The following is a 27,972-nucleotide window of genomic DNA, read 5'->3' on the forward strand; positions in this document are numbered from 1 at the left end:
TAAATATAATTCTTCCTTTCTCCTTATAATTTGAATAGAAACATAATATGGACTAAGAATCAATGCAACTTGGGGCACCTGGGTGGCTCAGTTAGATTAGCAGTTACCTTTGGCTCAGGTCATGATCTCGGGGTCATGGGATGGAGCCCAGAGTTGGGCTCCCTGATCAACGGGGAGCCTGCTTCTCCCTCTGCCCCTCTCCCAGCTCCTGTCCTCTCTCTCTTTCAAATAAATAAATAAAATCTTAAAAAAAAAAAAGAATCAATACAACTTTCTTAGAAGTATCATCCATCTAATCTCAACTTTGTTGGTTCTGAGTGCTTTTTCAATGACCACTTTGGCAAATTTTCTCTCTTCTCATTCTCCTTAACATCTCTTAGCTATCTGACACTGCTGATCATCCTTTCTTTTTCCCAAATTCCATGAACAGTTTTCTTAAAGGAAATTCCACACCACTCTATATCCTTAGCCTTTCCTGAAATTACTATGCTGTTCTCTTCCCCATTCAGGTAAGCATTACTCTATGTACAGAAGCTACTAAAATATTTAAATATTTATGGAATAAATAGGCAAGCTCTTGTTTCTCTGCTCTATTTTCCTGTGCTATTTCCCTTGTTAAACTAAATACCACAGAGATAACTATCACCACTGCTCAGTCAAGTTCCACCACTCAAACTTCCTCTGTCCGTCCTGCTCTACAACTGTGCAAACATAAAAAAATTATTCAACCTCTCTGAGTCTAGTTTCCTCATATGTAAGATAGGGACAAAAGTATTCCCTCTCTCATAAAATAATGCCTTGCAAGATAGTGCTTAAGAAGTTTCTGATACATTTTAGTGTTCAGTTATTATTTTTTTAAGCTCTGCACCCAACATGGGGCTTGAACTCACAACCCAAGATCAAAAGCTGCATGTTCTACCAACTGAGCCAGTCAGGCACCCTTAAAAGTGTTCAATTATTTTAAATATTACTGTTTTCTCCAAAATCCTTCATGACATCCTCACAGTCAATTCAGTATATTTTATATGAATACTGTCTGAAACTTGCACCTAAATAAAATGTTATGTTTTCACCTAGATTAAATCATGCAACTACCATAATTAAATTCTGATTTAATTATTTTTCTCCTAACTTTAGTAGTGCAGATAGCAATGGTTTTCTTAGGCTAATAGAGAGCCATCATATAGATTTAAAAACTTGTATTGTCTTTGAGTAGGCTGTCAAAATGCTGTGACCACTCACTAACAGGAAAGTTAATCAAACACATCTAATAAACATCCCCATACTTCTAAACTTTCTTTTACCTGTTGACTTCCTCAAACCTGCTTTTCTTTTGTTATTATGGTAACCACTAGTGGGAAGCCTATTCTTTCAGGCTATGAGGCTTGAAATATGTTCTTTTGACCTTTACTATCCTATCCTTTCTACACAGGCACCCAATTTCTGAAGTTCACTCTTCCATCCCTCTCCAAATGTCCTTGTCTTAACTCTTGTCATCTCACCCTGGACCACCACACTATACTTCTAACTTTCCCAACTGCCTTTATTCTCACGTTCTTCCAACTCATTACACATACAACCTCATCATGCTAATTGTCCCCAAATTACCAATATTATACTGTCTGATCGATCTTTTATATCCCTATACCACCCATCATAATTTTTACACAATGTAAAAAAAGAAACTGAAATAAATTCCATATCCTTATGTAGAAGCCTCCACTGATTGCATGATGGTAGTACTGTCCATAAGAGTCCCGTAATACATACTCTTAACTATGGTTCTGTGAATGCTAAATGAGGGGAAAAGAAAATTTTAAAACATATATAAACAGCACTCTGTAAGATGCTTTGGCTTAGTGTATTTCCATTTAGTCTCACACTACAACCTGTGAGAAAAGTACTATCTCCATTTATAAAGACGATCAGAGAAGTCAAGATGACTATTCAGCGGGAAGGATTTATGCTATTTATGAACTCACTGCTCCACTCTCAAGATGTATGCCCATTTTATTCCATACTACCTTCTTTGAAGCAGCGTTTTAAGACTGGAGTTCCTTGGATGTATGAGTTTTCTATTGCTGTTGTAATATAATATTACAAACTTAGTGGTTTAGAATAATACAAATTTGTTATTTTAGAGTCCAGGAGGTCCAAAGTCCAAAATCAGTCTCACGAAGTTAAAATCATGATGTTGGCAGAGCTGGTTGCTCCTGGAGATTGAAGGGAAAATCTGCTTCTCAGGCTTTTTCTTCTCCTAGAAGCCACATGAACCCTTTGCCCTTGCACCTTCCTCACACATCACTCCAGCCTCCTGCTTCTGTCACATATCCAGCTACTGACTTTACCCATCTGGTCCCCTTGTAAGGGCCTTGTAATTACACTGGGCCCATCCGAATAATCTAGGATAATCAACAAACCTTTGCCATGTAGACTAATCTATTCACGGGTTCCAGGCATTAAGACATGGACATCTTTGGGGGCCATTATTTAGCCTGTAACACTAGGCATAAGCTCTGACTTTAGAGCCTGAATCCCCTAGGACTAAGAAGTGAAGATATTTAGCTGTCTCAACAATACCTATGCATTACAATCTTTTGTCAAAATGTACTGAACACAATAGAGAATCATTCAACCGAAGAAGACAGTTCATTTACTCACCTGCTCATTTATTATGAACCTTCATTTTGGAATTTTTTTTTTTTTTTTTTTATGATAGTCACACAGAGAGAGAGAGAGAGAGAGAGAGGCAGAGACATAGGCAGAGGGAGAAGCAGGCTCCATGCACCGGGAGCCCGACGTGGGATTCGATCACAGGTCTCCAGGATCACACCCTGGGCCAAAGGCAGGCGCCAAACCGCTGCGCCACCCAGGGATCCCTATGAACCTTCATTTTGATACATAAAATCCAATTCTTGTTTTTTCCTGAAAAATTAAAAGAAATTTGTAAGAAATGAGCAGTGTACCTTACACAAATTATAATGTGTGTTCTGGAAGGATATATAGGAAAGAGCATACTTGCAACTGCATTGAACTCAAAATAGAAATTTCAATTTTTGTTTTAAAGTTTTAATATAAAATGAGCCTACTCCTAGCTTGTATTTCTTACCAACTTAGCATGGCTTTTACCAAGAGGGTCTTTAAATTTTGACAGGTTAGTTTTCCAAAATGTATATGTTCAAGTATATATTATAAAGTTAGTGCTTCATTATACCCCCTCAGCAAAAAGAAAAGTCTAAACATGTTTAATGATTCAGTTTTTATATAACATAAGAACATTACTTAATGGTGCTTGAATTAACAAAATGAATTGAGCTAATTGATGACATCTCCTCTTAATGATACATTGACTTTCTGGGTCATCTTTTATACTTCTGTCACTCTCATTAGCCCATGGCCACTAGCATATGAGATGCCCTCTGGCATTTCTATAGATCAACTAAATGCGCCTGCTTCAATGCTAAGTCAGGGAGAAGCAGATTTCCTGCTGTCTTCTGACTCCTTTCTTTCTCCCACCCTGAAAATCATCAATCTTTCAAGTGTTAAATTTACTTTGGGGTCATAAATATATACTGGTGGAAATTTATTACCGAAGAACTCTGTTATATTGAGATAAAACCTTGATGAAGCATGAGGTTACATGTACAAAACTTTGACTACAAATAAAAATACCAAAATACAGCCTTTACTTTAATAAATACATTCAAACAAGCATTATTCCTTAAACATCAGCATTGCATAACGAAATATTGGCAGAACATGCCATGAGATTGATGGTTAAAAGAAAGAGAGAAATGTGTGTTACTAAGCTATAAAAAAGTGCATACATTTTGAAAAATATAACGCCTTCTACTAGAACATTAAGTCCATGAGTAAAATTGTAAAAATACTTAAACACAAATAGTTGTTGAAGATAAGGATACTTTTAATACCTTAAAAGTAGAGTCTTCTGAAAAATCAAAGAACAAAGAGAAAAAAATGATCTTTTAGACAGACAAAAGACCTGAAGGTGAATATTAAATTTTATATACTTTTCTTTCTGAGTTGATTTAACCTCATGTGAACAATAGTTGTCTTGTAAATGGATGTATATGAACTTTAGAAACCAAACTTTCAAATGGAATTTATTTCAGTTATGCCACAGACTCAGAGAAATGTCACATTTATTCAGAGAGTTATTTGTTACTTAGAAGTTTAAGTGTTTTGACCAGTGAAGTTAACAACAAAATAAAAAAAGCTGAGCATAGCATGATTTAAAGAATGCCAATTTGTAACCCAGGGGATAGGTATTTGCATACTAATTGTAATGTTCCTGCTGTCACATTACCTTCAGCTTGAAGATCAGTCAGAAAAAGAAATTCGGCATCATCTGTGACAGTCAGACAGTGGAACGAAAAATGCCAGTGAAGTGAGTTGCTATTTAAAGCTATTTTTATCTCAGAAGATGTACAAATGAAACACTTGAGCCTTCATTAGTCTCGATGTTTTGTTTCCTTCATTTAAGATAAATATGCTAATTGTTGTCTTTCTGATTTATTTTTCCCCTTTCTCTATTGATTTCTTCTTCTTTTCTAAAATATGTCAACAATTCATGACTTGCTTTTGCAGTTAATTCTAAAGAAAGGTTATACAAGGGAGAAGAAACAGTGAGCTCTTTTTTTATGTGAAACTTCAAAATTATTAAATGTTAAAGTTTGAGACAAAAGATATCAATGATCCTTGCAAAAGTTATTCATTATTGTAATACTTATTAAGAAATTTGAAAACACATATTAAATGCTGGGTAAGGAAGCAGCTGTCACTTCCTGGAGCACATGGATTCCTTGCTTGAATTTCCCATTCTCCAGCACACTGCTAATTGAGTGTGAACCGCTAAGTTGTTGGATTCCACATTTTTTAATGCAATACAACTGGTTCTAGCTGGCACAATTAGCAAGATAACTGGTAGTTTTCACGCAGTTCCCATCTGGCCTGGCTCTTCTCCGGACACATAATATGGGGACTGCTGGCCTTGATGGCACGTGCTTAATGAAGGAAACAGAAAGGAAATTAGCCAAAACCCCATGAAACACTAAGTGCAATTTTGGCTCCAGATACACAGTGAATTTTCATGGCAAATCATACACATATGAAAAGTTACTCTGATTATGCATCACAATTATACAGGAAATGCACATACACTCCCAAATGAGAAGAATCAGACAAAAGCTCTGTTAGTTACAACTAAAAGAAAAAGAAAAAGAGAGAGAAAGAGATAACAGAGTGCCACATTATCGATTTATTTAAGATAACACATACCACGTAAAATTTAACCAAGTCAGTACATTTTTAAATTGACCACCTTCTTTTCTCCCCCAATTTGAATTCAATAGTTTCTTTAACATTTATGTAGTTACAAAAAAAAAAAAAAATTATGTAGTTACATTTTTTATTTTATTGTATTTTTTTTAAGATTTTATTTATTTATTCATGAGAGACACACAGAGAGAGAGAGAGAGGCAAAGACACAGGCAAACGCAGAAGCAGGCTCCACTCAGGGAGCCAGACGTGGGACTCGATCCCAGGTCTCCAGGATCACACCCTGCCTTGAAGGCGGCGCTAAACCGCTGAGCCACCCGGGCAGCCCTGTAGGTACATTTTTTAAAACACAAGATACATTTCTCACTCAAATCTAACATAAGAAGTGTCCTATTTTCATTTGACAATGTACAAGATTTAAGAATCTATCTTAAGACTTTCTATCAAATACTCAATTACTGCAATCCAGCTATTATTTACAGGAAATGTTTATGTGAAAAGCAATAAACTATTACAGAAAAGGCATTTTCAAAGTATTCATTATAAATGTTCCAGAACGTGAGCAAAGTACACTAGTGCTTATGTATATTGACTCATTCTAGGAAGAATTGTAAGAATAATTTGGGTTATAAGGAGACACACCTGTGTTTGAATTCCAACTGCCCATTAGTATATGCAAGATATTGCACCAATTATTAGCATCTCTGAGGCTCCTTATTCACTGGTAACAGTAGGATTAAAACAGACTGTCATTTGCAAAATTAAATAAGGCAAAGTATATGACATCCCTAACAGTATGGTATAGATTGTGAACATTCAATAATACATTGTTGTACCTTTTGATGCTAGTAAAAATATTCTTTCAGTTTATTCATATATAACAACAGTTTACTCTTCCACAGAATTATAAATATAAAATCAACCCAGAATATAAAAATTTAAACAACAAATTAAGAACATTATTCTTTAAAATAGTTGCATCTTACCTAGCTTCAGAAAAGTGAATTCTGCATTGCCACCAACTCTCCCTCATATCAGGTAGTTGATATGAAACCTTTCAAATGAAACTTGAAATTGGTTAGAAAATAGTGAGCTGAGAGCATTCCAGAATTTATCACACACCAGCAGACGTATTCCTTCAGAGAGCCGAAGGGTAGATTTTCCTTTTATAATAATGAAGCATTTGGTGGGCCATAAATAATGCTAGAATATCCAAGTATCTCTAATTCTATTACCTATAATATTCTCTATCTATAGAAAACAATATTCTAGTATATCTCTCTAACTCAAAACACTAAAATTTTTTCCTTGATTTTACACCATTTCCCAGACTTTGTTTTTACTGTTTTCCACATCAATAAAGGTACCAAGAATAGCTACCATTTATTTAAATACTTCCATTCCTAAAAGACTCCTTTACATCTAATAAAGACTTCACTGAATATTCCTTTATCTTTTGGGGCGTGAGCAAATTTTGGCTCTTCCTAAATGACAAGACTTGCTTGCTCTAATGCCTTCTAGAGTGGATGTTGTCCATTTCCTCCAATTTCTCATCCCTCAGAGATGAGAGTGAGGTCCATGCTTCCCCTTGATACTTTCACATCATGTCTCCTCTTCCCTCCACCATTAATCACACCCTTTGAAGCTAATGTAATTTGGCTCTAACCTTCAATAACCTTATCACTGTCACCTGCCAGCATCTTGAAAGCCATTGCACTGCTTCCATTGAAAGTTTTAATACCTGCCACTATTTGGGATCTTGCCATTCATTCATTATCTGTTTATATGTTCAACAAACATTTTTGGACCAGACATAACTACTCTTGGTAGTAGAAAATAATATTTATTCCTATCATCAGATAGCCTATACAATGGGGAAGTGTATATTCATCCCTGAATCCTTTTCACCTAGATTGTTTCTCAGTGGTTTTGTTTATGTTTGGTTTTCTGTGTTTTTTTTTTTTTGTTTTTTTTTTTTTTGTTTTTTTTTTTGGTGGCTTTTTCTCATTCAAAATGGGTATACTGTGTGGCCAGGCTTGGGCTCAAAACTCCTCACTGCTCTGTTCAGTAACATATATTTCACTTATACTAAATGGTTTGTAATATGAATACTCTGTTAACCACCAGAAACCAATCTTCAAATACAGATATTTTTAAACATGTGCATTTTAAATTATTTTTATGTCCATCTGAACGAGAAAACACTATTTCAAAATGGTTTCCCAGAAAATCTTACATCCCTAAGATTTAGTAAGTCAAGAGAGAAAGGGAAGTCAGCTGTCCACCACCAGGGAAGAAAGCTTCAGACAGGAAATATAAGTAATGGAAGAGAGTAAAATGAATTCCCAGTCAGAGAGCCCCCTCTCTGTACCCTCTATAAGGACAACTATTATCTGAAAATACAACCAGATCTGCAACAGCAGAGGGGAGCACAATCAATCCCAACACAAATAATAAAAACAGCAGCAAATTACAAGAAGTAATACAAGGTAAAAGCATAGCGATCGCTTCATGTAGTACATTTAAATGCAGTGCATTTATCAGTCACCCTGATATGCAAAGGTAAAATTTTATAAAAGTGACTAAATATGAGATGCTTTCTATTTTCTCATCAATCATTTTAATAAAAATTTTCAATTAGCTCATCCCTTTCCACATGTAAGTCATTTGCACTTCACAGATACATAATCTAATTTTTTTTTCTAGGTAGCAGATGCTTTCTATGGATAGGAGCTTATCTCATCAGAATCTTAGTTTATTAAGGGGAATAATGCATGATATATTTGCATCTCAGAAAGTTTATATCTTAAACCTGATTTACTATTTCTACATCACATCCCCAAAAGTATACCTTCTTCAGAAGACTTAAGTCTATAAATTTTTTGACTGCTTTGGAAAAGATATTACTCTGTCCTGACAGATTCTTATATTTAAATAAATCATCCCAGAACTGGAAGCATACCAGTCTGAGGAGAAATAAAGGCTGTCTCAGAGTGGGGTAAAGATTTCTCAAAATACTATAAATAAACACTTTTAAGATCATCACATGTTAGAAATTCTTAATTGAAAATTTTTAAGCTTTTTTGAGATATCTAATTATGACGTGTATAATTTTATATACCATGAAAACTTAGAAAATGAATTATTTTCTAAGTCACTATTGTTATCATGATAACTTTTCAGGAATAGATCAGAGTAATGCCACATAAATTAACAATCAAAATATTTATAGTTGTGGGACACCTGGGTGGCTCAGCAGTTGAGCATCTGCCTTTGGCTCAGGGCATGATCCCAGGGTTCCAGGATCGAGTTCCACATTGGGCTCTCCGTGAGAAGCCTGCTTCTCCCTCTGCCTATGTCTCTGCCTCCCTCTCTGTCTCTCATGAATAAATAAATAAAATCTTAAAAAAATGTAGTTGAGGAGAAGAAATTCACTATGCTTCGTAGAACCATGAGCAATATTTCCCTTATGCCTTTATTGGAAGGTAAGAATTTGCAAATATTAATAACATTATAAGCTAGATTAATAAGTAATTTGCTGATGTCAAACTATATACCATTCTATATAGCTATTGCTGTCCAGTGTAGAAAACATTATACAATTTTTGTTGACCTTTTGCGGTTTGATTAATGATGCAAAGTTCTTTAAAATTATGTAATTAAACAAATACACATAACTCAAATATTACTATAGGTTATAGAAGAAAAAGATCACAATGCTATTGTCAAGGGTAGATGTTGTTTCTACAGGTCACCAACAACAGACACAATGGCATGGTCTGAAAATATGGACACACTTTTAACCAACCAAGGTAAGACCCAACTAAGTTTTAAAATGTAATGATTAATAGTAAATCATTAAATTCTAAAAGTTGTAGTCATTATAGAACATGAGTTTGGTCATTTTTTGAAGCATGAGATTCCCAACAGTCACACAAATTTGTATGGGTCTCAAATCCAAATGGAATTAGGTTGGGCCTAAAAAAAGACATGATTATATAAACTCCAAACATTAATACAAAAAGAAAATCCCAAACAGGAAATAAGAAATTTGTCATTTTCTTAGATTCATTATCATTTGATGTATCTATGATGACTATTCTTGTTACAAGTTGAAAGAAACAAACTATTGAAAAGTTTAAAATTTAAATAAATCACTTGTTTTGTCATGTCTTAGGAGCTAAAAAAACAGTTTTTTAAACTATTTCAACTGACATTCTCATTTTTAGCAAAAACAAAAACATATTTAATGTATTAATATGTACATGTGCAGATGTGTATTTATATTTAATAGTGGCTCAAGAAGGTATTTTTATTTTCAATAAATAAAATATCCTGGAATTTGATCAAAGTAGTCATTTGGAATTTCTGTTTCTGTTATAGATAATTCTGTTTTACAAGAGTTTTATCTGATACAGGGGGAAAAAGGAATGGCACTACAGAGACATGTATTTAAAAATGTTTAATATTTAATATTGTTGGTACTAATCAAATGGAATGTCTACTTTAAATTTGTAAAGTCAATATCAGGATATTAGAAAAGTTTACATAATAAAGTTGGGTGAATTCTTCATGGCTATTCATTCATATACAAAATTAGATTGAATTAGACAGAATTATTCTGATTTTATGATTCTTAAATAATTAATTCCTAAAGTATAGACATTAAAATAATCCACATCATTCCTAGAATCCAGCTAAGGACATACTAAAGTCATCAAAGATATGAAATTGCATTTTCTTAAGTTTTAAATGGCATGTTTCTTTTTTACTTAAGTATGTAACCAGTAGGACAAATCAGGTTTACTAAAAGCCTTGAGAAAGTATCTCTGCAGGGGGTGACTTGGCTGGCTTGAGTGGAGGAGTTCTAGGGGACAGCACCACCAAACAGAGGCACGGAAGATGTCAGGCTAAAGGCAAATGTTTTCATCTGCAAACCTCCTGAGATTTTCTATTTCATCCCCACATAAAAAGTCACATATTTATTTGAGCAGCTGTTTGGTTTTTGCTTTTTATAATACCAGAAAAATAGCTTGAAAATTTGAAAATGCTTTTAATGCTCTATACAGCTAAATGACTTACTAAATTATCTGTTAAGTCGACTTGGGGCTATGTCTTGCAGATACTGTGTATAGGCTCTCATGGTGGTTTCAATACCTAGTGCTCATTCCACTTGTCAGCCCCGTTGAGCATAACCAGTAGCCATTCCATTCTGTAGAGACTGTCCTCAGAGAATATCATTTTAATTGCATGGAGCATATTATTCCAAAGTCACATGAAATATTTTGATCATTCAAATTGTATATAGAGAATAGAAGCGTAGTTCAATAAAATAGTGTGTCCAAGACAGAGATAACTAGCTCATTTTAGCTGTTTTCTCTGTTCCATTGTATCTCAAACCAAGTGACAGGAGGGGGAAAGAATTTGATAATTATTATCTCCAAGTAGTCCTTCATTAAAATTGCAAGATGTGAGAAAATAATAAATTTCTTGATCTCCTACTTCCCATCTCTCATGGATGCATTTAGATAATCCTCATTGGGAGGAAGCCTCATATGCCTTAATGATACACATAAAATATTGCCAGATAGGAATCTACAACATTCTTTCAGTATCACTAAAGTATACTTTATCCTCTATATAAAATAGATTTTAGCGTAAATTCTGTTTTGAACCCTCAAATTCATCACTGTTCAGACAAAACCCATGGAAATTTTAATTGAGTGTTACTAAAAGGATTTTTATAACCTAAATTTGTGTCACAGAAGCTTCTTGGATGTATTTTTAAATGCAATAAATGTGCAGTTAATTGAATTTTTTATAGTGCTCACATATTAACGACATCTACACTCTCCAATATTTCTACTGAGAATTTTAATTGGTACCTGATAACCTTTTGCAATGACTTGTTATTTCAACTCTATTTTGAATAATAAAAATTATTAAATCTATTTTTAATTTCCCAATGTTTTTGATGCTTTAATCTTGCTCCCTGAAGCCTTTTCTATTTTCTCTCACTAAAATCACTTTATTTCTCACCTGCAGCAACCTGCAAACAGCTGACTTTGGCCCCTTTTCCATAAATTTCTCTCATGTTTTCTTTTCTACTAGTTCATTTTCTCTTTCCCTTGATCCTCCAGAAGCTTATTTTTACCTACTTTGGAACCAAAAGGTTCAGATCTCTGAGTATGTAGTCAGGGAAGAGCTGTTTTGAGCACATGCAAAGGGGCCCTCGTGGCAGATGGAAGAGAAAAGCCACCAATGTTTTGGAAGGCAAATCTCTCCTGAGGCAAAAGTGCTGATGTGTATTTTCCTTCTAAGAGAGATCCATTGTCTCACTGATAAACAGATATTGACCTCAGAAAGGTGCAAACTGTGAAACCAAATAATATGAACTCAAGGTACTGCCTTAGTCCATTCAACTGCAGGAATGTGATAATAACCTTTCTAACCTGCTATCTAACTAGAAGCACACTCCTAACCCTACTCGTCCCTAAACTGATTTAGCCAGAATTACCTTCTCAAATGAGCTCTTGGTATACTAAAGAAGAATATTGCAAGCCATATTTTGATGAGGAAAATAAAGAAAGGGATAGTCTAAACAGGTAGTCATAATCTCAAATGGGAATAATACTTGTGTAAATTTGGCTGAAAGTCAAATAATTGGGAGCAGTAGGACCTATGGGAATCACAGCCTGCAAAGCACTATCTCTGCTATGAAATTTAAAAGAAATAGCACATGCAAATCGAGACAAAGTAAACAAGCCTGCAGGTAAGTAGTCTAAAGTTTCTGGAGAAATGCAAGCTCAGGAGAATATCTGGGAGCAGGAGAGAAACACCATGCATAGGCTAAGTTAGACAGGTACTATGAGGGAAAATGGGGCACATTTTGCTTAGGGCAACACTGGAGAAAAGCTCATTTATTCCCTTTATTGACTTAAAATTGCCTATCACCACATAAAGGGGAGAAACATTCTCCCCAAGTATCTTGCTGGTTATTTTCTTGGTTTAAAGATTAGAATTGGCCAATATATTTGCTCAAATTTAACAAATGCCAGTCATTCCTTCTTTGCTTTGAGTCTGAACCCACACAATCTAACTCCCTAGTATCAACCTGTGTTTCCTCACCAACTCATAGCAACAAAGATATCCTTACTATAAAGTTAGTATAACATCATTAACTTGATTTGGGCTTAGTGCATCGAGTTTATGTATAAAACTAAGCCCATGGATTTCCTGTGAAGTAATTGCCATCAAAACTTTCCTCTAGGGGCAGCCCGGGTGGCTCAGTGGTTTAGCGCCACTTTCAGTCCAGGGCGTGATCCTGGAGTCCTGGGATGGAGTCCCATGTCAGGCTCCCTGCATGGAGCCTGCTTCTCCCTCTGCCTGTGTCTCTGCCTCTTTCTCTGCGTCTCTCTGTGTCTCTCATGGATAAATAAAATCTTAAGGAAAAAAAAAAAAAAACACTTTCCTCTAAACCTAGCTCCTAGGTGTTTCAGATCTGGAAAGAAAAAGTACAGGTTTTCTTTGTTAATGGAGCTAATTGGAAAATAGAGATAAGAATATTTTATTTTTATGATTATTGATCCAAAATAAGGTTTCCAAACTTAAAAACAAAGATATATAACTTACAGATGGATGATAAATATTTGCCACTGAATACTCAGTAAATGCTCATTATTATACAATGTATTCATGTTGGTTATGTATATTGTACCCGTGATATACCATAGTTTTTCTTTTATATTTTATAGCTGGTTTGGATGCTTTTCGAACATTTCTAAAATCAGAGTTTAGTGAAGAAAACGTTGAGTTCTGGCTTGCCTGTGAAGACTTCAAAAAAACAGAAAGTGCAGAAAAAATTGCTTCTAAAGCCAAGATGATTTATTCTGAATTCATTGAAGCTGATGCCCCTAAAGAGGTGAGTAAAATATTCTAAGATAGTGAATATTCATCTCCTAGCAAATCTGCTCCCAATTATAAGACACTAAATCCATCTGAAAGGAAATCAAATTGTTGCTATGTAATCAAATAGAAAATGTCTGTAAACTCCAACAGAAGTGCCTTAAGATGATTCTATCTTTTACTGATTTAGCAAATATGTTACAACACCTACTATGTGCCAGATATGACCATAATTTTTTCCTTAACACAACATACAGACTTTTGAAAATAGTGTCTATTATCTTAATTAACTCACTCTAAAGTTAACCCTATAGAAATGCTACTTAAATGTGTTCTTGTATTGCAAGTTCACTTTCGTTTATCCTTCTGCAAATCATGGTGATCAACATGGGATAAGAATTCTAGAATAGAATAATTTATGTAAAAATTAAGAATAATATGTGGGGAGAAATACAACTACTAACCAATAGCATGAATTCTTAATTTTTAATATTTTGGATGTCCACATTATGGTATGTAATGTCTTACTTTCCAAAAGAAGGGTTTGCTTACCTTTATTTCTTTGATGGTAAAAATGAGCCAAAAGTGTGAGACAAAGTTTCTGGTGATCATGATCCACCTGTGCTGCTTTAAGATCAGGAAGTAGAAATGGCCTTAGAGAAACCTGGGATGACTGATAATACCCATCCCTCAAAAAAGGATTCAGTGTGTATAACATCTCATTTATATTTGATTTCCTTCCCAGAACCAAAACCTTGATCATCTCCACATTTTAATATTTAAAATTTAAGCAATTTGTAGTTTAAAATTATTTAAATTCCTCACTGAACATATCAGATAAGCTAAGAATTTTAGTGCATAAGTAGTAAACAGAAAGCTACATTGCACTACTAGTACCAAACATAACTTACCAGTACAAGTCATCTTTCCTGCAGAGGCAAAAACATCAATTTTGCTCTTAGGGGAGAGTTATCATATTTTCTGATCTAAAATTAGGATTTATGGTTTGAGGGAACCTGGGTGGCTCAGTGGTTGAGCGTCTGCCTTTGGCTCAGGGTGTGATTCCGGGGTCCTGGGAATGAGTTCCACGTCAGGCTCCCTGCATGGAGCCTGCTTCTCCCTCTACCTGTGTCTCTGCCTCTCTCTGTGTGTCTCTCATGAATAAATAAATCAAACATTTAAGAAAAAAGGATTTATAGTTTGAGAAGGGTTATTATACTTATGTGGACAAAGAATAGAATAGGTGAAATTAGAACATTAAGTGGCTGTATCAATAGTTCAAGTTTTAATTGACATTAATTACTGCTGCCTACATTGGCTAGTGTAACTCTACAGACATATGAGCTACCAAAGGAATTCATGGGGGCAGGGGAGGTAGGGTAAAGAATTTTAACTGCTGTGGAGCTATTTCAACATTAATTTCCCAGTCACCATCTAAGAATCAATAAATAATTCTGGAAAATTGAAAATATAGTATATGAGATTTGTCAAGTTGATTAATGTGTCATTCCCTAAAAGGCCTTGAAATCAGCTCTAAAGATATCCTATTTATTGTGATATTGATTTGAAAGCCAGATTTTTTTCTTCTGTATGAATTCAGCTAATTAATAGTGATTGTTTAGAATAACATTCTCAAACATTTTGCATGAAGTCTTCTAATAAGAAATGTTATCTTTTAATTATAGTTGAATTCAATCTTATATAATAAATTACCAATTTTGACAAAATAGTTTTGTATAGTTTCCTAATCTTTTCTTCCAAAATAAATTTATATGGTAATAATTTAAATAAATAGCACAATTATTTTAGGATATAAGATTTTTATGGCTTTTTATACTTTGTCCATCTAATTAATTTGACTAAGTAGTATATAATTAAGTTATGGCTGCTTTGCAACTAATAGATTATATCTTCTCCTTGAAGTATCTAAAAATATTATTATTAAATATGACAAAATTTACTGAAAACAAAGAAATATATAGATATACATTTGAAGTAGTCACTATCTTTCCTATTATTTAGCATTAGTTGTTTCCAGTTCAGCAGATTACTAAATTTCACTACCCAAATTACTCATTGGTATTTGGCTCCCATATACCAACTAGTCATCAAAGTATTTCTCTGTAGTCCATCAGCTGTATGTTAAATATAATACAATTGTGAGTATGTTGACTCATTAAACTGATTTTTTGAGTGCCTGTCCCCACATTGAAGTCACAGAGAAGGACAGACTGACATGTAATCAAATCAGTCAAATACACAATAAGCAATATAATAATAAAGCCACATTTAAAGTTCATTATTAGCACACTGGAAAAGTGATTACATGTGGAGAGTTAAGGGATGCATTTTCAGGGTGATTCACACATGAAAATGTAGGTCATGAGAAAAGTAATATCAAGACAGCAAATGAAAAAATATTTCAGACTAAGGAAACAGTGATATAACATGGAGGTACAAAGTTCCTTAGTGTTTCTGAAAATTACAAACATTTTGATATTGCTAATGAGAAGTGGAGGATGACTTTGCATAGGCAGTGGTAAAGATAAAGAAAGGATGGGAAGTATTCTAGGTTTATCTACTAGGCAATCTTAACGTGACAAGATCATTTTTTTGGTCTGGAAGCTGGAAAACACGATCTTCATAAGTAAAAAGATTAATTCAAGAATGAGATTTATATAAGAATATTATCCATTTTTCCATATTCAATTATAGCTGTATAAGTGACTCTTAAAGAATCAAAATCACAACCAATTTTCCTGGTAGAAAAATCCTAAAGTAAAGAACAATAGCAAAGTCATGTTATCCAGGTGTCTATTAACTCCTATTTATTTTCTTCTCAACTGCTTGTGTCTATTTCCTCATCTATAAAATTGCTAACATAACTTAATTTTTAATTGATGCAAGTAGACAATTTACAATTAGACTATACTAAATTTACCAAATAATCCTTGTCTATAAATTGGCATTACTAATGATTCTCAATTTCCTGTTCTAACAGGCAGAGACAGCACACTGAACAATAACAAAAATTGAACTTTTAGGTCTCTATGAGAAATGATAATGGTAACTAGACTTTATGCCCTTTTCCTTACAGCATTACCTTTTCTCTGGTTTCTACACTAATAGAGAGCTAGTGCAATATAGTAGAAAATTGGAAGTTTAGAGATATCTTGACCTAAATTCAAATCCTGTAATCTTGGAATAAACTGTTTTATCTCTCTGAGCCTCAGTATCCCATCTACTAATTCATCTGTGAACCAAACACATTACCCACACAGGACACATGAGGATGATGAATGAGAATATGTGTCTATGGTTTATATCATGCAGAACAGCTTTTAAGAAATTGTAATCCCTTTCTTTTTTTTTTTTTTTAAACAAGTCACTGTAAGGGCTATAGTTTCAACCTGAAAATAACCATTAGAAGAACATGCTAGCAAATCACTAGTTTCAGATAAAAAGAGCTACTCATTGAATGGATTATACTTAGTTTCAGAAGAAAATACTGAGGAGAAAAAAAAAGCAAAGCTGGTATTTTAAGTGATTTGAAAATGAGAAAATTATTAGACAAGCAGTATTTTTTAAAGTGCCTCTACTTTGCACACAATAAGAACCCGTAGGTGTTAAAGAAATTCTTAAACTTTTAGTTATTCTCCCTTCCATTTGGGCCGCTAATTTCATATTACTTGGAAATGTTGAGAAAAGAATATTACTCTTTTTCAACAGAATGGAGCTGTTCAAAATATTTCAAATAAGATTTTCATATTAGTGAAAACACTAACAGATTTTAAATATTCATGTTATATTTATATAATTTATATAGATTTGTGTAATTTCTTTATATTGAAAAGGAAATTGGTCAGGATGGAAAATCTGTGATTAGAGAGAAAAATGTTTATATTTATGTTGATTGCCATTCTGTGAGAGTAGAAAATGTTCCAAATCAAAAACAATGTAATGTTTAAAATTATATAAATTCAACTGCATATTATCACCAATCCAGGAGCAAATACATTGGCAGTTTTTTAAAGTCAAAGAATATTAGTATGAAATACTCAATTCTTAAATGTATTTATTAAATATGAAGACACCATAACTCATAAAAAAGAAACTATAGTCATAGAGGAGAAGGCATCTTAATGAGTATGTGCAGGACACTTTTTAAAATATCTATGTCTTCTTTTTAACTTTTATTTTTAAGGCAGTATGATGTTATTTATTGATGTATTTTATTTCACATCAGTAAATGCTTATTCTGTGCCTACTATTCACCTCCTTATAAGATAAAGTACCCCCATGGATGGGAAGCTCAGTTTAGTCAAGAGAACAGATTTTAAAAACACTTAAATATAATGCAATATGTTGTGTGAACCAGGCAGCTCGATAAGGAAATGCAAGAAAATAAAATAGGTTGAAACTATGGTTGGGCTCAAGAGAAACTTTAAAGCTATTTGGGTAAAAAATGAAAATTATGGAACTAGGAAAAAATACCAAAGCAATAAATGATTAAGTGCAAAAAAAAAAAAGTTACAGAGGAAATTTTTTGCATTATACCTAGAAGGATATAATGATTGAAGAGTAGTGAGACAAGATGTTGACATAAGGTCTTTATTTTAAATAAGGTCAGCTTTAACCAGAATCTCAAGGAAAGGAATTAGGTATATGAATTATTGGTAGAAAGAAGCTCACAAACATGGGCACTTAGAAGGATTTCTTGATATTACTGTCATGCTGATTTTATATTCTTAATCTTATATTCAATTTTTTTCTTTGCAGTTTGAAGTGCCCCTTCCCCAACATGTTGATATTTTTATCTGGCCCCACAAATTGTTTTTTATCAACAGTGGCCCCCAACTCTTGAATTATCTCCAAATAGAATGAGTCTGTTTATTTATTAATTTCCTAACTTTTCATACACTGATCACTAAGTGTCTGGCATATGCTAGGAAATGTGCTGGTGCAGACAAGAAAAAGACAGATACTCTGAATAGATAAAGCTAACCATTTTGAGGTTTTTTGTTAAAAATATTTTTTATTATTTTTGTTAAAAAATAATTGCAAGGGACACCTGGGTGGCTCAGTGGTTGAACATCTGCCTTTGGCTCAGGTCATGATCCAGGGTCCTGGGATGGAGTCCTGCATCCGGCTCCCTGCGGGGAGCCTACTTCTTCCTCTATGTATATTTCTGCCTCTCTCTCTGTGTCTCTCATGAATAAATAAATAAAATCTTTAAAAAAATTACAATATACTTTCATGAGAGTCGTGATAGGGAAACACAGGTGATGCAGTAGCATGCAACAGGAAAATTCAATTATAGTGGATGAGGGATCCCTGGGTGGCGCAGCGGTTTGGCGCCTGCCTTTGGCCCAGGGCGTGATCCTGGAGACCCGGGATCAAATCCCACATCAGGCTCCTGGTGCATGGAGCCTGCTTCTCCCTCTGCCTGTGTCTCTGCCTCTCTCTCTCTCTGTATCTGTCATAAATAAATAAAATATAAAAAAAAAAATTATAGTGGATGAGAAGGTGTACCTCAAAAGAAGTAATTTGTGAGCTTTGACCAGAAATAGGAATATAAAGAAAAAGAAGACAATGGGGGAGAAGGATAGAAAAGGAAGAGGAAGTGAAACAATGGACCAGCCAGTGCCTAGAAGGCTAGTCCAGTAGAGAAGAAAGCCTAGCAATCTATGCCTCAGAGTGTAAAGTGAGGCAGCTGCACCTCCTGGATCCCAATAATTTCCTCCTCCTTATTCATTTCATCTTAAAATAAAGGGTCTGAAAAAGAGAGAAGAGAAAAAGGAAGAGATTGAGAAGCATGAGAAGGAAAAGGGGTAGGAGGAAGAGAGGTAAAGGAAGAGAAAGGAGAATCTAGAAAAACTATACGTAACATCTGCACAATGCTCTTATGTAGATTATGTCATCTGACCATCATGGTCACTATCTTAGAGAGGTATTGCAATCATCCACATTGTACAGGTGAAATGAACTGAGCCCTAGAGAAAAAATAATGAGCCTTGCAGTCATAAAGATACAAAAGATCATGAGGAGAGAGGTCTACAGCCTACGCTTTTAGGTTTCAAATTCCTTTCTCTAGATCTACTATTTATTTTTAAATGTTTGTAATATAGCCTGGGGACATTGATGTTTTGCTAAAGGCAAAAGCATAAAATTATCTTGGTGCATAGAGTCTATCTTCTTTTCTGTCAAAAAGCTTTATTTCTCTTCTCATATTCTCGTTAATTTGTAGAACTTCTTAAACCATGAAGTTTAGATTCAAATATGGCATTAAGAGGGAAAAGAGTTTCAGGAGTATTTGTTCTAAATAATTTGCAGTATCACTTTGGCCCTCTGAAAAATGGGTTGCTGTATTTCAACTCAAAAAAGAAGACACTCGGCTGTTTTTTGAACTTCTGTGTGTCTCTGTGCTACTGAAACTAATCTTGGATAAGCATGTTTGGGTTGGGGAATGCAACCAGTCAATCTAACTCCCTTCCAGCTACTCCAGATAGTTTTTGCTTATGTACATCTATTTTTAGCAATCCATATACAGTATGTACATCTATTTTAGCAATCCATATACATTACCCATATACATTATGTACATCTATTTTCAGCAATTTGTGTGATTGCATATGTTATGATTTCTTCTGTTTCTTTTGCCCTATTTGAGATGTTAACACTACTTCCCAACTCGTGTCACTCATTTCTGTCTCTAAGAGCATTAAGAACAAAAGGATAAAGTCCTGTTGCAGGCATGGATTCCATCTAGATGTTACAAACTTTGCCATTCTCAGTTTTAATAGCCACCCTTAAGAACATATTTCAGAATATTCGTTTTCCTTTAATGATGCCAGAAATGAAGCAATACAAGAGATGTTCATGGAGATTAAATAGAATTATGTAACCAAAAACATGATTATAGGGGGCTTTAATTGTTAAGCTCTGTTGTACAATGAGGTCTAAGATGCTGCTTGCTCCATTTTAGTCAGATGTTTTACATACGCGTGCACACACCCTGTGCGTGATGGCAGTCTCTTGCCACACTATCCATTCTAAATGAGGAAAAGGCTATCTAATTTGAATGTGAAAACACAATTGAAAACTTTTCATTCAAATTATGTAAAGAATATAGAAAGCAGAGTGGAGGGTCACAGGAAAGCCAACTAGTACATTTTAAAATGTATTCTTTCTGATAGAGTAATTTGTTGAAAACCAAGAAGATTTAAAACTGCTGGCGTAGTAAAGGGGAATTTGCCTGGCACACTTTATAGTTAACAAAATCACATGAGTATTAAAATATTCTGGATCTTTAGAATAAAATTGTTTTTAAACAACTACCTCAAACATCATTCAGAAGGCAGACATTTTAATGTAATGGATTGCTGTCAATGTCACCTGTGTCAAGGCCTTTTCAAAATTGACAGAATTTAAAAGCCTCTAAATGGTTGTGATGACATCTCTACTGTCATTCGGTAAGAATCACAATTCTTTCCTGAGATTGACAGCACAGTGGGCTCAGATATCTAAGATAATTCATAATCTTTTGAAAAAAATAAGCAAAGGAAATATTCTATTTCTCAGAGTCCTTGAAACTAAAGTGTATCCACACAAACAAAATGCAAGTAACTATCATATTAGCAAGTAATATAACTGTTTATTTCCTTAGCTGATACACTGTCCAGCCCAGGCTCTGAACCTAAGATTTTGCGCAGCAAAGTCTAAGCTTCCCTGTAACTCCCAAGCGGTTCAGAATGCCTCAATACCATACAACTGGAGAGGCTGCAGCTTCAGGTCACCTCCTGATGGGATCTTACCTTTGATCTACTCCTCACTCAACATCTCCTGTCTTACTTTTTGAGATAGGAATTTACACATGTCTTCCGGTAGAACTCAATCAAAAATCACAGCTGAGATGAAGGCAAAGTTGAGGGTGCAGCTTAAGACATGCCTCCAGCACTGATTCTTTTAGAGAAATTTATCTATCTATCTAGCCTAACATCTTCACTTTTTTCCAGTTACTGAAATTTTAAGGGATTTGAGAAGACAAGGCACTTTTGATAGCCTAATTCTCACACCTCACCCAAATTGGCTTCTCAGGGGGTATTTAACAAAATAGATCACTCTCTCTTAATTGAAATACTATCTTCAATTGACTTCTAGTATTTGATTTCTTCCTTCCTTACTGACTGCTCTTTAGCAATTTCTTCTGCTATTTGATTCATAACCCAACAGACACTATTAATGAGGGAAAGCAATCCTCATTTAATTTTTGCTTACATTCATTCTCCTAATGATTTCCTCTGGTCCCATATATTTTTTTTTCAAAGATTTTACTTATTTATTTAATGAGAGGGAGAGAGAGCATCATCTGGGGTCCAGGGGCAAGGAGGAGAAGCAGAGTCCCCACTGAGCAGGGAAACATAACCTGAGCCAAAGGCAAATGCATAACCAACTGAACTACCTAGGTGCCCAAGGTCCCATATTTTTAAAAGAGCTGCTCAAACTTAACAAATTCAAATCTGAGCACTGATAATTCTGTTCAAAACTTTCTTCTACCTGAGTCTCCCCATCTCACTTAATGGCAACTCTTTTTTAATTTGCTCTAGATAAATAACTGGTAGTCATCCTTGATTCTCTTCCAACTGATTCCCTATGTCCATTCCAGCAACACTTTCTGTCATCTCATTCTTCAGAATATTGCTAAAATCCAGCCATTTGTAAAGTTTTTGTCCCTCATCCCAGCACACTATTCAGTCACAAGATCCATCCGGTATACTTTCTAGATATCTTTAAAATCTACACACTTCCCACCAATCCCTGTGACATTACACAGCCACATTCATCATCACTGCCCACCTGAACTTCTGGTAAGATTTTCTCATTTTTCTTCCTTTTATCCAAACCCAGCTATTACACCACATGGAAACCAGTGATATGTTTTTTTTCAAACATGTGTTTACATCATGCCCTTACTAAAATTCTTCCCATTGCTCTCAGGTTAAGTAAAAATTCCTTACCAAAAAATCTACAAGGTGTCATGTGATCTGGTACCTTCATTCCTTTCCAGGTTCTTGCCTTTCCTCCTCTCATAAACCACTGGGCTTCTGTCAGCTTACCTGCCCCTGTGTAAATTCCTTCCTCAATCTATCTATATTTGTGACAATACTTTGAAAGCCTTCTTAAAATCTCATTTCCTTCAGAAAGCATATTTTTTCCTCTGGATTGCTTTCTCAAAATCTGTCTTCTTGATTGACTTTTCACTTTAATTACCTTTGTATCTTCAGATCCCTCACACAATCTCTAAGCACCTACTCAATACGATATTTCAAATAAATAAATTCTAGGAATGGCTATAAATGAAAACCTACTTTCTCAGATACATATTAATGTTTTTCACAGAAAAATAGGGATAATAATATTGCATATCATATAATTGTGCATAGGTGACATAAAGTAGCCATAGAAAGATAGTATATCAGTACTAATAGTTTAATAAATAATAGCATTATTGACAGTCAAAATAATCATGCTTAAATATCATTATGCTTATTTTAGAGATAATGCCAGTGTTCAAATATTTTGCCAGGGAAAAAGATAGAGTAACCAAGGAAAAAAATCTAGGGAGAGACTTGGGATAGAACTGAGAGAATGCATAGCTGCTTTGCTCATATTTTGAGGGGCATGCAGAGAAAAAGGGAATTAGCAAAAGAGATAGGGGAAAAGACAACTAATACATTAAAAACAAGTTAATTTCATGTCATGAACTATTGAATTTCCTTTGTAGTGACAAATCTTTCTCTGATAATCAGACTGAATAATTAATACTAAAAGAAGCCTTTGTATCTAAATTTGTTTAAGTAAGGAATCAAATTTATTAAGATTTATAAATCAAAATAATATATAATGACAAAGAATTTATAGTGGCTTTCCTTCTGTGGCCAAGGAAGGCTTCTCAGAGGATATTCAACTTAAGCTAAATCATAGAGGATAAGGAGAATCTGTACAGAATAAAATTGTGGGGGCGAAAGGGATTTTAGATGGTGAAAACAGCATAAACAAGCTGTAGGTACCAGATTTGCTTTGGGAACAGAGTGTAGACTAGTTTTATAGATACTGCTAAGGAAAGTAGATGATTTTGAAACGACACATTGAAGTCTGAGTATGAGGAAGCTCAAATGCCAAGGTAAGATATTTACAGTTTATGTTATAAAAAATAATGGATTTTCAGCTGAATATTCATATACTGTTAGTGATATTTTGGTGAAATTGATATAGTTATGATTTCACATATTCAGAAGGGAAAGATATTGTTAAGAAGAGGTATCAGACTAGAGGCAAATTTCAGAATTTGGTAAAGAGATTCCATTATAAAAGGCTAAAGGGAGAAAGAAGAGTGAAAATGAAAAGGGCCATTGTGAAATTACAAAATAATAAGGCAAATGAGGGAAAAATAGAGAAAGAGATCAAAGAAAAAAGAGGTGTCAGAGATGATTCCTATGTTTCAAGCTTGAAGAACTTGGAGAAAAATAATGACATTTATACAAACATGTGGGTGTGATGTTTTGTCACTGACATTAAGCTGAATTGCCAAGACACAGCCTCATAAGACTACTAATTATCTCCTGGGATTAGTATATCTGCTCATCACTCAGCTATCATAGCTGATGCTGGCAGTTCCTTGGTAGGAAAACAGACAAGTTAGAAAAATGAGAGGGATAAATCAGAAATACAAGTTTCATCTATTTTAATAAATATTAGTTTACCAGTATTAAGTTGAAATGGGATAGTTCTCTTTAAAATTTAAACATGATTTTTAATAATATAGAAACTTTTTTTTCACTTTACTTATGCAGTGTATATTTATTGAGTCCTTACATGGTGCAAGGCATAGAGAAGGATGGACAAAATGTAAATATAGTCTAAGTAACACAAAATTCTTGGACGGGTCTAAAAGGAAAACAATCCACACATAAACTTCACAGGGTAGATATTACTTGAATATAGCCTCATGGACATAAAAACCTGTGAATGACTTGGTAAAAGAAGTGACTTACAGACAGACTAAAAAATGTTGATAGGTGGGGAAAATACAAGGAATTTGAGGGAAAGTGTCTAGCTTGGTAAAAATACAGGGCACACATAGAGGAGAAAAAAAAATGTGTAAGTTAGGATTATGTTGTAAAGGCCATGAATGTCAAAATCAAGGTTTTATATTTTTTTAATTAGGAAATAGGGAGTTATTGCACATATTCATTTCTGATTAAAATAATAAGCTGGGTTACCTAGGTGGCTCAGTCGGTTAAGAGTCTGCATTCAGCTCAGGTCATGATCCTAGGGTCCTGGGATCCAGCCCGAGTCAGGCTCTCTGCTCAGTGGAGAGCCTACTTTTCCCTTTCCCTCTGTCCCCCCTCCTCATTCTCTCTCTTGCTCTTGTTCTCACTCTCGCTTTATCTCAAATAAATAAAATCTTGATGCACCTGGTTGGCTCAGTGGCTGAGCATATGTCTTTGTCTTAGGTCATAACCCCGGGGTCCTGGGATCGAGTCCTACATCAGGCTCCCCATAGGGAGCCTGCTTCTCCCTCTGCCTATGTCTCTGTCTCTCTCTCTGTGTCTCTCATGAATAAATAAATAAAATCTTTTAAAAATAAATAAAATATAATAATAATAAGCCAACACTATGTACCAGGCACATACCAGCCCTGCTATCAGTGAAACCTCTGCCCCATCAATGGATAAATGAGAAAAATTGCTATACTTACTTTTACAGGGAATACATAGTTAAGCAAATTGTAGATGATACCATTACACAACAGTGAAAGGAAGAAATAGGCAACATTTATTCTCATATCCTCACAACACAGTATAGGATTTATGAAACAGACTACCCTAGATGTTTAAAAAACACTGCAGGAGCTTGATCGCCACCCACTATGAGGCAGGCAATGGATTGGGTTTCAAACATGTCATCATGAACTTCCCTCCTCAGATCCCTTCAGTGTCTTCCTGTTGCTTCTGAGAAAAATAAGAACTCCTTACACTGCACGTAAGCCCTGTAAAACTCGTAGGCAAATCTCATTACAGGAACTTTCTTTCTCACATCCTATGCTCTAGCCATCCAGGCATAGTGGCTTTTCAGAACCTAAATTCTTTGTCACATCAGGGACTTTGAATTTGTTATTTTTCTGCTAGAAACGTTTTCTCCCCCAGACTCTTAGAGGACTAGCTTCTTCTCATCCTTCAACTTTATTTCTAAAATAATACTATTTATTTAGTTGCCAGTTATCATTTCTCAAGTATAGAAAGCATTTGGTACATAATAGATACTCATAAACATTTGTGGAATCAATGAATGTATGGATCATTTTATTTTAATTCTTATAAAAACTCAGTCAAGAAATACTTAACAATGAGGAAGTATTCCTCAGAAATAGTAAAATATTCAACCAAGGTCACCAAGATACTGTTAGAGCACAGATTAGAAAATTATCCCAAAGTCTTTCCACTGCCCTCCACCATATTCCTACAGGAAGGAAGGAAAAATTGATTCTACATTTCAAGGCCTTCAGGAGTTGTAGCATTTGACCTGAAACTTTAATGGAGGATGTAGGAGGATGATCAGGGGAATAAAGTTGCAGATGTGGGATTACTCAGTAGCTGAAATCCCTAGGAAAAACATCTGTGAACAAATAGTGTTCTTTTTCTGATTCTTTTCAAATTAAAAGTTTTTTTTTCTTCTTCTCTTCTTCCTGGAATAATAATATTAAAATATTTTGATATTACTTATCTCATTTAGTACTTGAAACACTTTACACTTTAAGATTGATGCTATTATTATTCCTTTTTATACCATGGAATCAAAGATTAAAATAAATTATAGAACTTGCTTCACTCATATGAATAGCAAGTAAGTAGCTGAGGGAAGGTTTGATTATAGGTCTGTCCGCCTCTTTTAACCTCAATTCAATAGGCACAAATTGCCATTTATAGTCTTTCTTTTACCAGACCCCCAAATTATGGCATTTTTACAATCTCCCTATTTTGCCAAGAGACATGTTAATTCTATTCAACAAATATTTATTGATTGCCTATTATGTGGTAGATATTCTGCTAAGTGCCAAAAAATAGATGGATGAATACGACAGATATAGCACCTGCCTTTCTTGAGTTTTTAATTCTAAGATTCAAATTTCTTTTACACTTCATGAATATTTTCAATTTAAATTAGACGACTTGGATGCGAAATTTTCTGCTTAGCAGAATATATCCTGGAATATGTATAGAGTTGGACAAGTATCTTCACAAGGTTTGGGGCATTTTACAAATTTGTAGATGAATGGTGTATTCCAATGTAATAGATCTGTGTTAGCCCTTACAGAGGATACTCACATATGGTAGTGGTGTAGGGACAGAGATATGCACATGCACACATGCATACACATATAGGTCTATTCTGTGGAAGGCATGGGAGTCAGTGAAGACGGGGATGTTATTTGGTTTATTTTGGCAAACAAAAGGAAACATAAATTAGAATGAAAAGCAATGTTGTCTGGGAAACAAGAAGGGGAAGTGTGGAAAATGGGAATGTGTTGATAGAAGCCAACCTACTAAATTTTAGTTATTGTTCTGCCTATGGAAAGTATATTATAGGTATTAGAGTTAAAGTACTAGAAAAAAAAAGATTTGTGGGAAAATAAATTTAGAATGATGAAGTATTTTGCTTGATTTTTCACTTTGCCATTTTTTTATAATCTCAAAATAAGGCTTTACCTCTGTTCTCTGTCAATGCTGTCTCAACCTAGAAAAAATAATTATTTTTAAAAGATTTTATTTATTTATTTGAGAGAGGGAGGGAGTATGAGAGAGAGAGAGAGAGAGAGAGAGAGAACACCAGTAGGGGTAGAGGCAGAGGGAGAGGGAGAAGCAGGCTCCCCTTTGAGCAGGGAGCCCAATGCAGGGCTCCATCCCAAGGCTCTGAGATCATGACCTGAGCCAAAGGCAGACTCTTAACCAACTGAGTCACCCAAGTTAGATTTTAGTCTTTGGTCAGTCTCTTTGAATACAGCATGCTTTAGTTTGCTGTTGGCTTCTTCCTAAAAAGACCATTTTTTTACTGTCCTCTCCATTAAAAATAAGAAAAGGTCACTGGGTGGCTCAGTGGTTGAGTGTCTGCCTTCGCCTCAGGTCGTGTTCCTGGGGTCCTGGGATTAAGTCCATATCAGGCTCCCCACCGGGAGCCTGCTTTTACCTCTGTCCATATTTCTGCCTCTCTCAGTGTGTCTCTCATGAATAAATAAATAAAATATATTTTGAAAAAAAGGAAAAATAATTAAACCAAACATGTGTTCTACATTCCAGAAAAAAAAAATGCACGACTTTTCTGCTGTTTTGCATCGGATTAACTTTGTGTTTAGAAAAAAAAATTCAAACTATATATATATATATATATATACCAACTGTATAAGCCAAGTATTCCTTGATTAAACTAATGTAATGATATGCAAACTTATTTCCACAGATCAACATTGACTTCAGTACCAGGGACCTCATCTCAAAGAATATTGCAGAACCAACTCTCAAATGTTTTGATGAGGCTCAGAAGTTAATCTATAGTCTTATGGCCAAGGATTCTTTTCCTCGATTTCTAAAGTCAGAGATTTATAAGAAACTGGTAAATAGCAAACAGGTTGGAAATCATAAGAAATGGCTCCCCTTCTTGTAAAGAAGGTAAATGATGAACTAATAATCAGGTACTAATTTGGGAGAAAAC

General features: G+C 34.6%; 1 protein-coding gene across 1 annotated transcript; it reads left to right on the top strand.

The window, feature by feature from the left end:
- Positions 1–4,397: 4,397 nt before the first annotated feature.
- Positions 4,398–27,924, top strand: RGS21 (regulator of G protein signaling 21). Its single transcript, XM_077886759.1, has 4 exons — positions 4,398–4,408; positions 9,034–9,110; positions 13,053–13,219; positions 27,721–27,924. The coding sequence occupies exons 1-4, from the start codon at positions 4,398–4,400 to the stop codon at positions 27,922–27,924; spliced, it is 459 nt and encodes a 152-aa protein (XP_077742885.1).
- Positions 27,925–27,972: the final 48 nt, after the last annotated feature.

Source organism: Canis aureus, chromosome 38 (assembly GCF_053574225.1).
Source record: "Canis aureus isolate CA01 chromosome 38, VMU_Caureus_v.1.0, whole genome shotgun sequence".
NCBI lineage: Eukaryota > Metazoa > Chordata > Mammalia > Carnivora > Canidae > Canis > Canis aureus.

Coding starts and splice junctions, on each gene's coding strand:
- RGS21 (XM_077886759.1), top strand. Junction 9,111..13,052: donor CACACTTTTAACCAACCAAG/GTAAGACCCAAC, acceptor TATATTTTATAG/CTGGTTTGGATGCTTTTCGA. Junction 13,220..27,720: donor AAGCTGATGCCCCTAAAGAG/GTGAGTAAAATA, acceptor TTATTTCCACAG/ATCAACATTGACTTCAGTAC.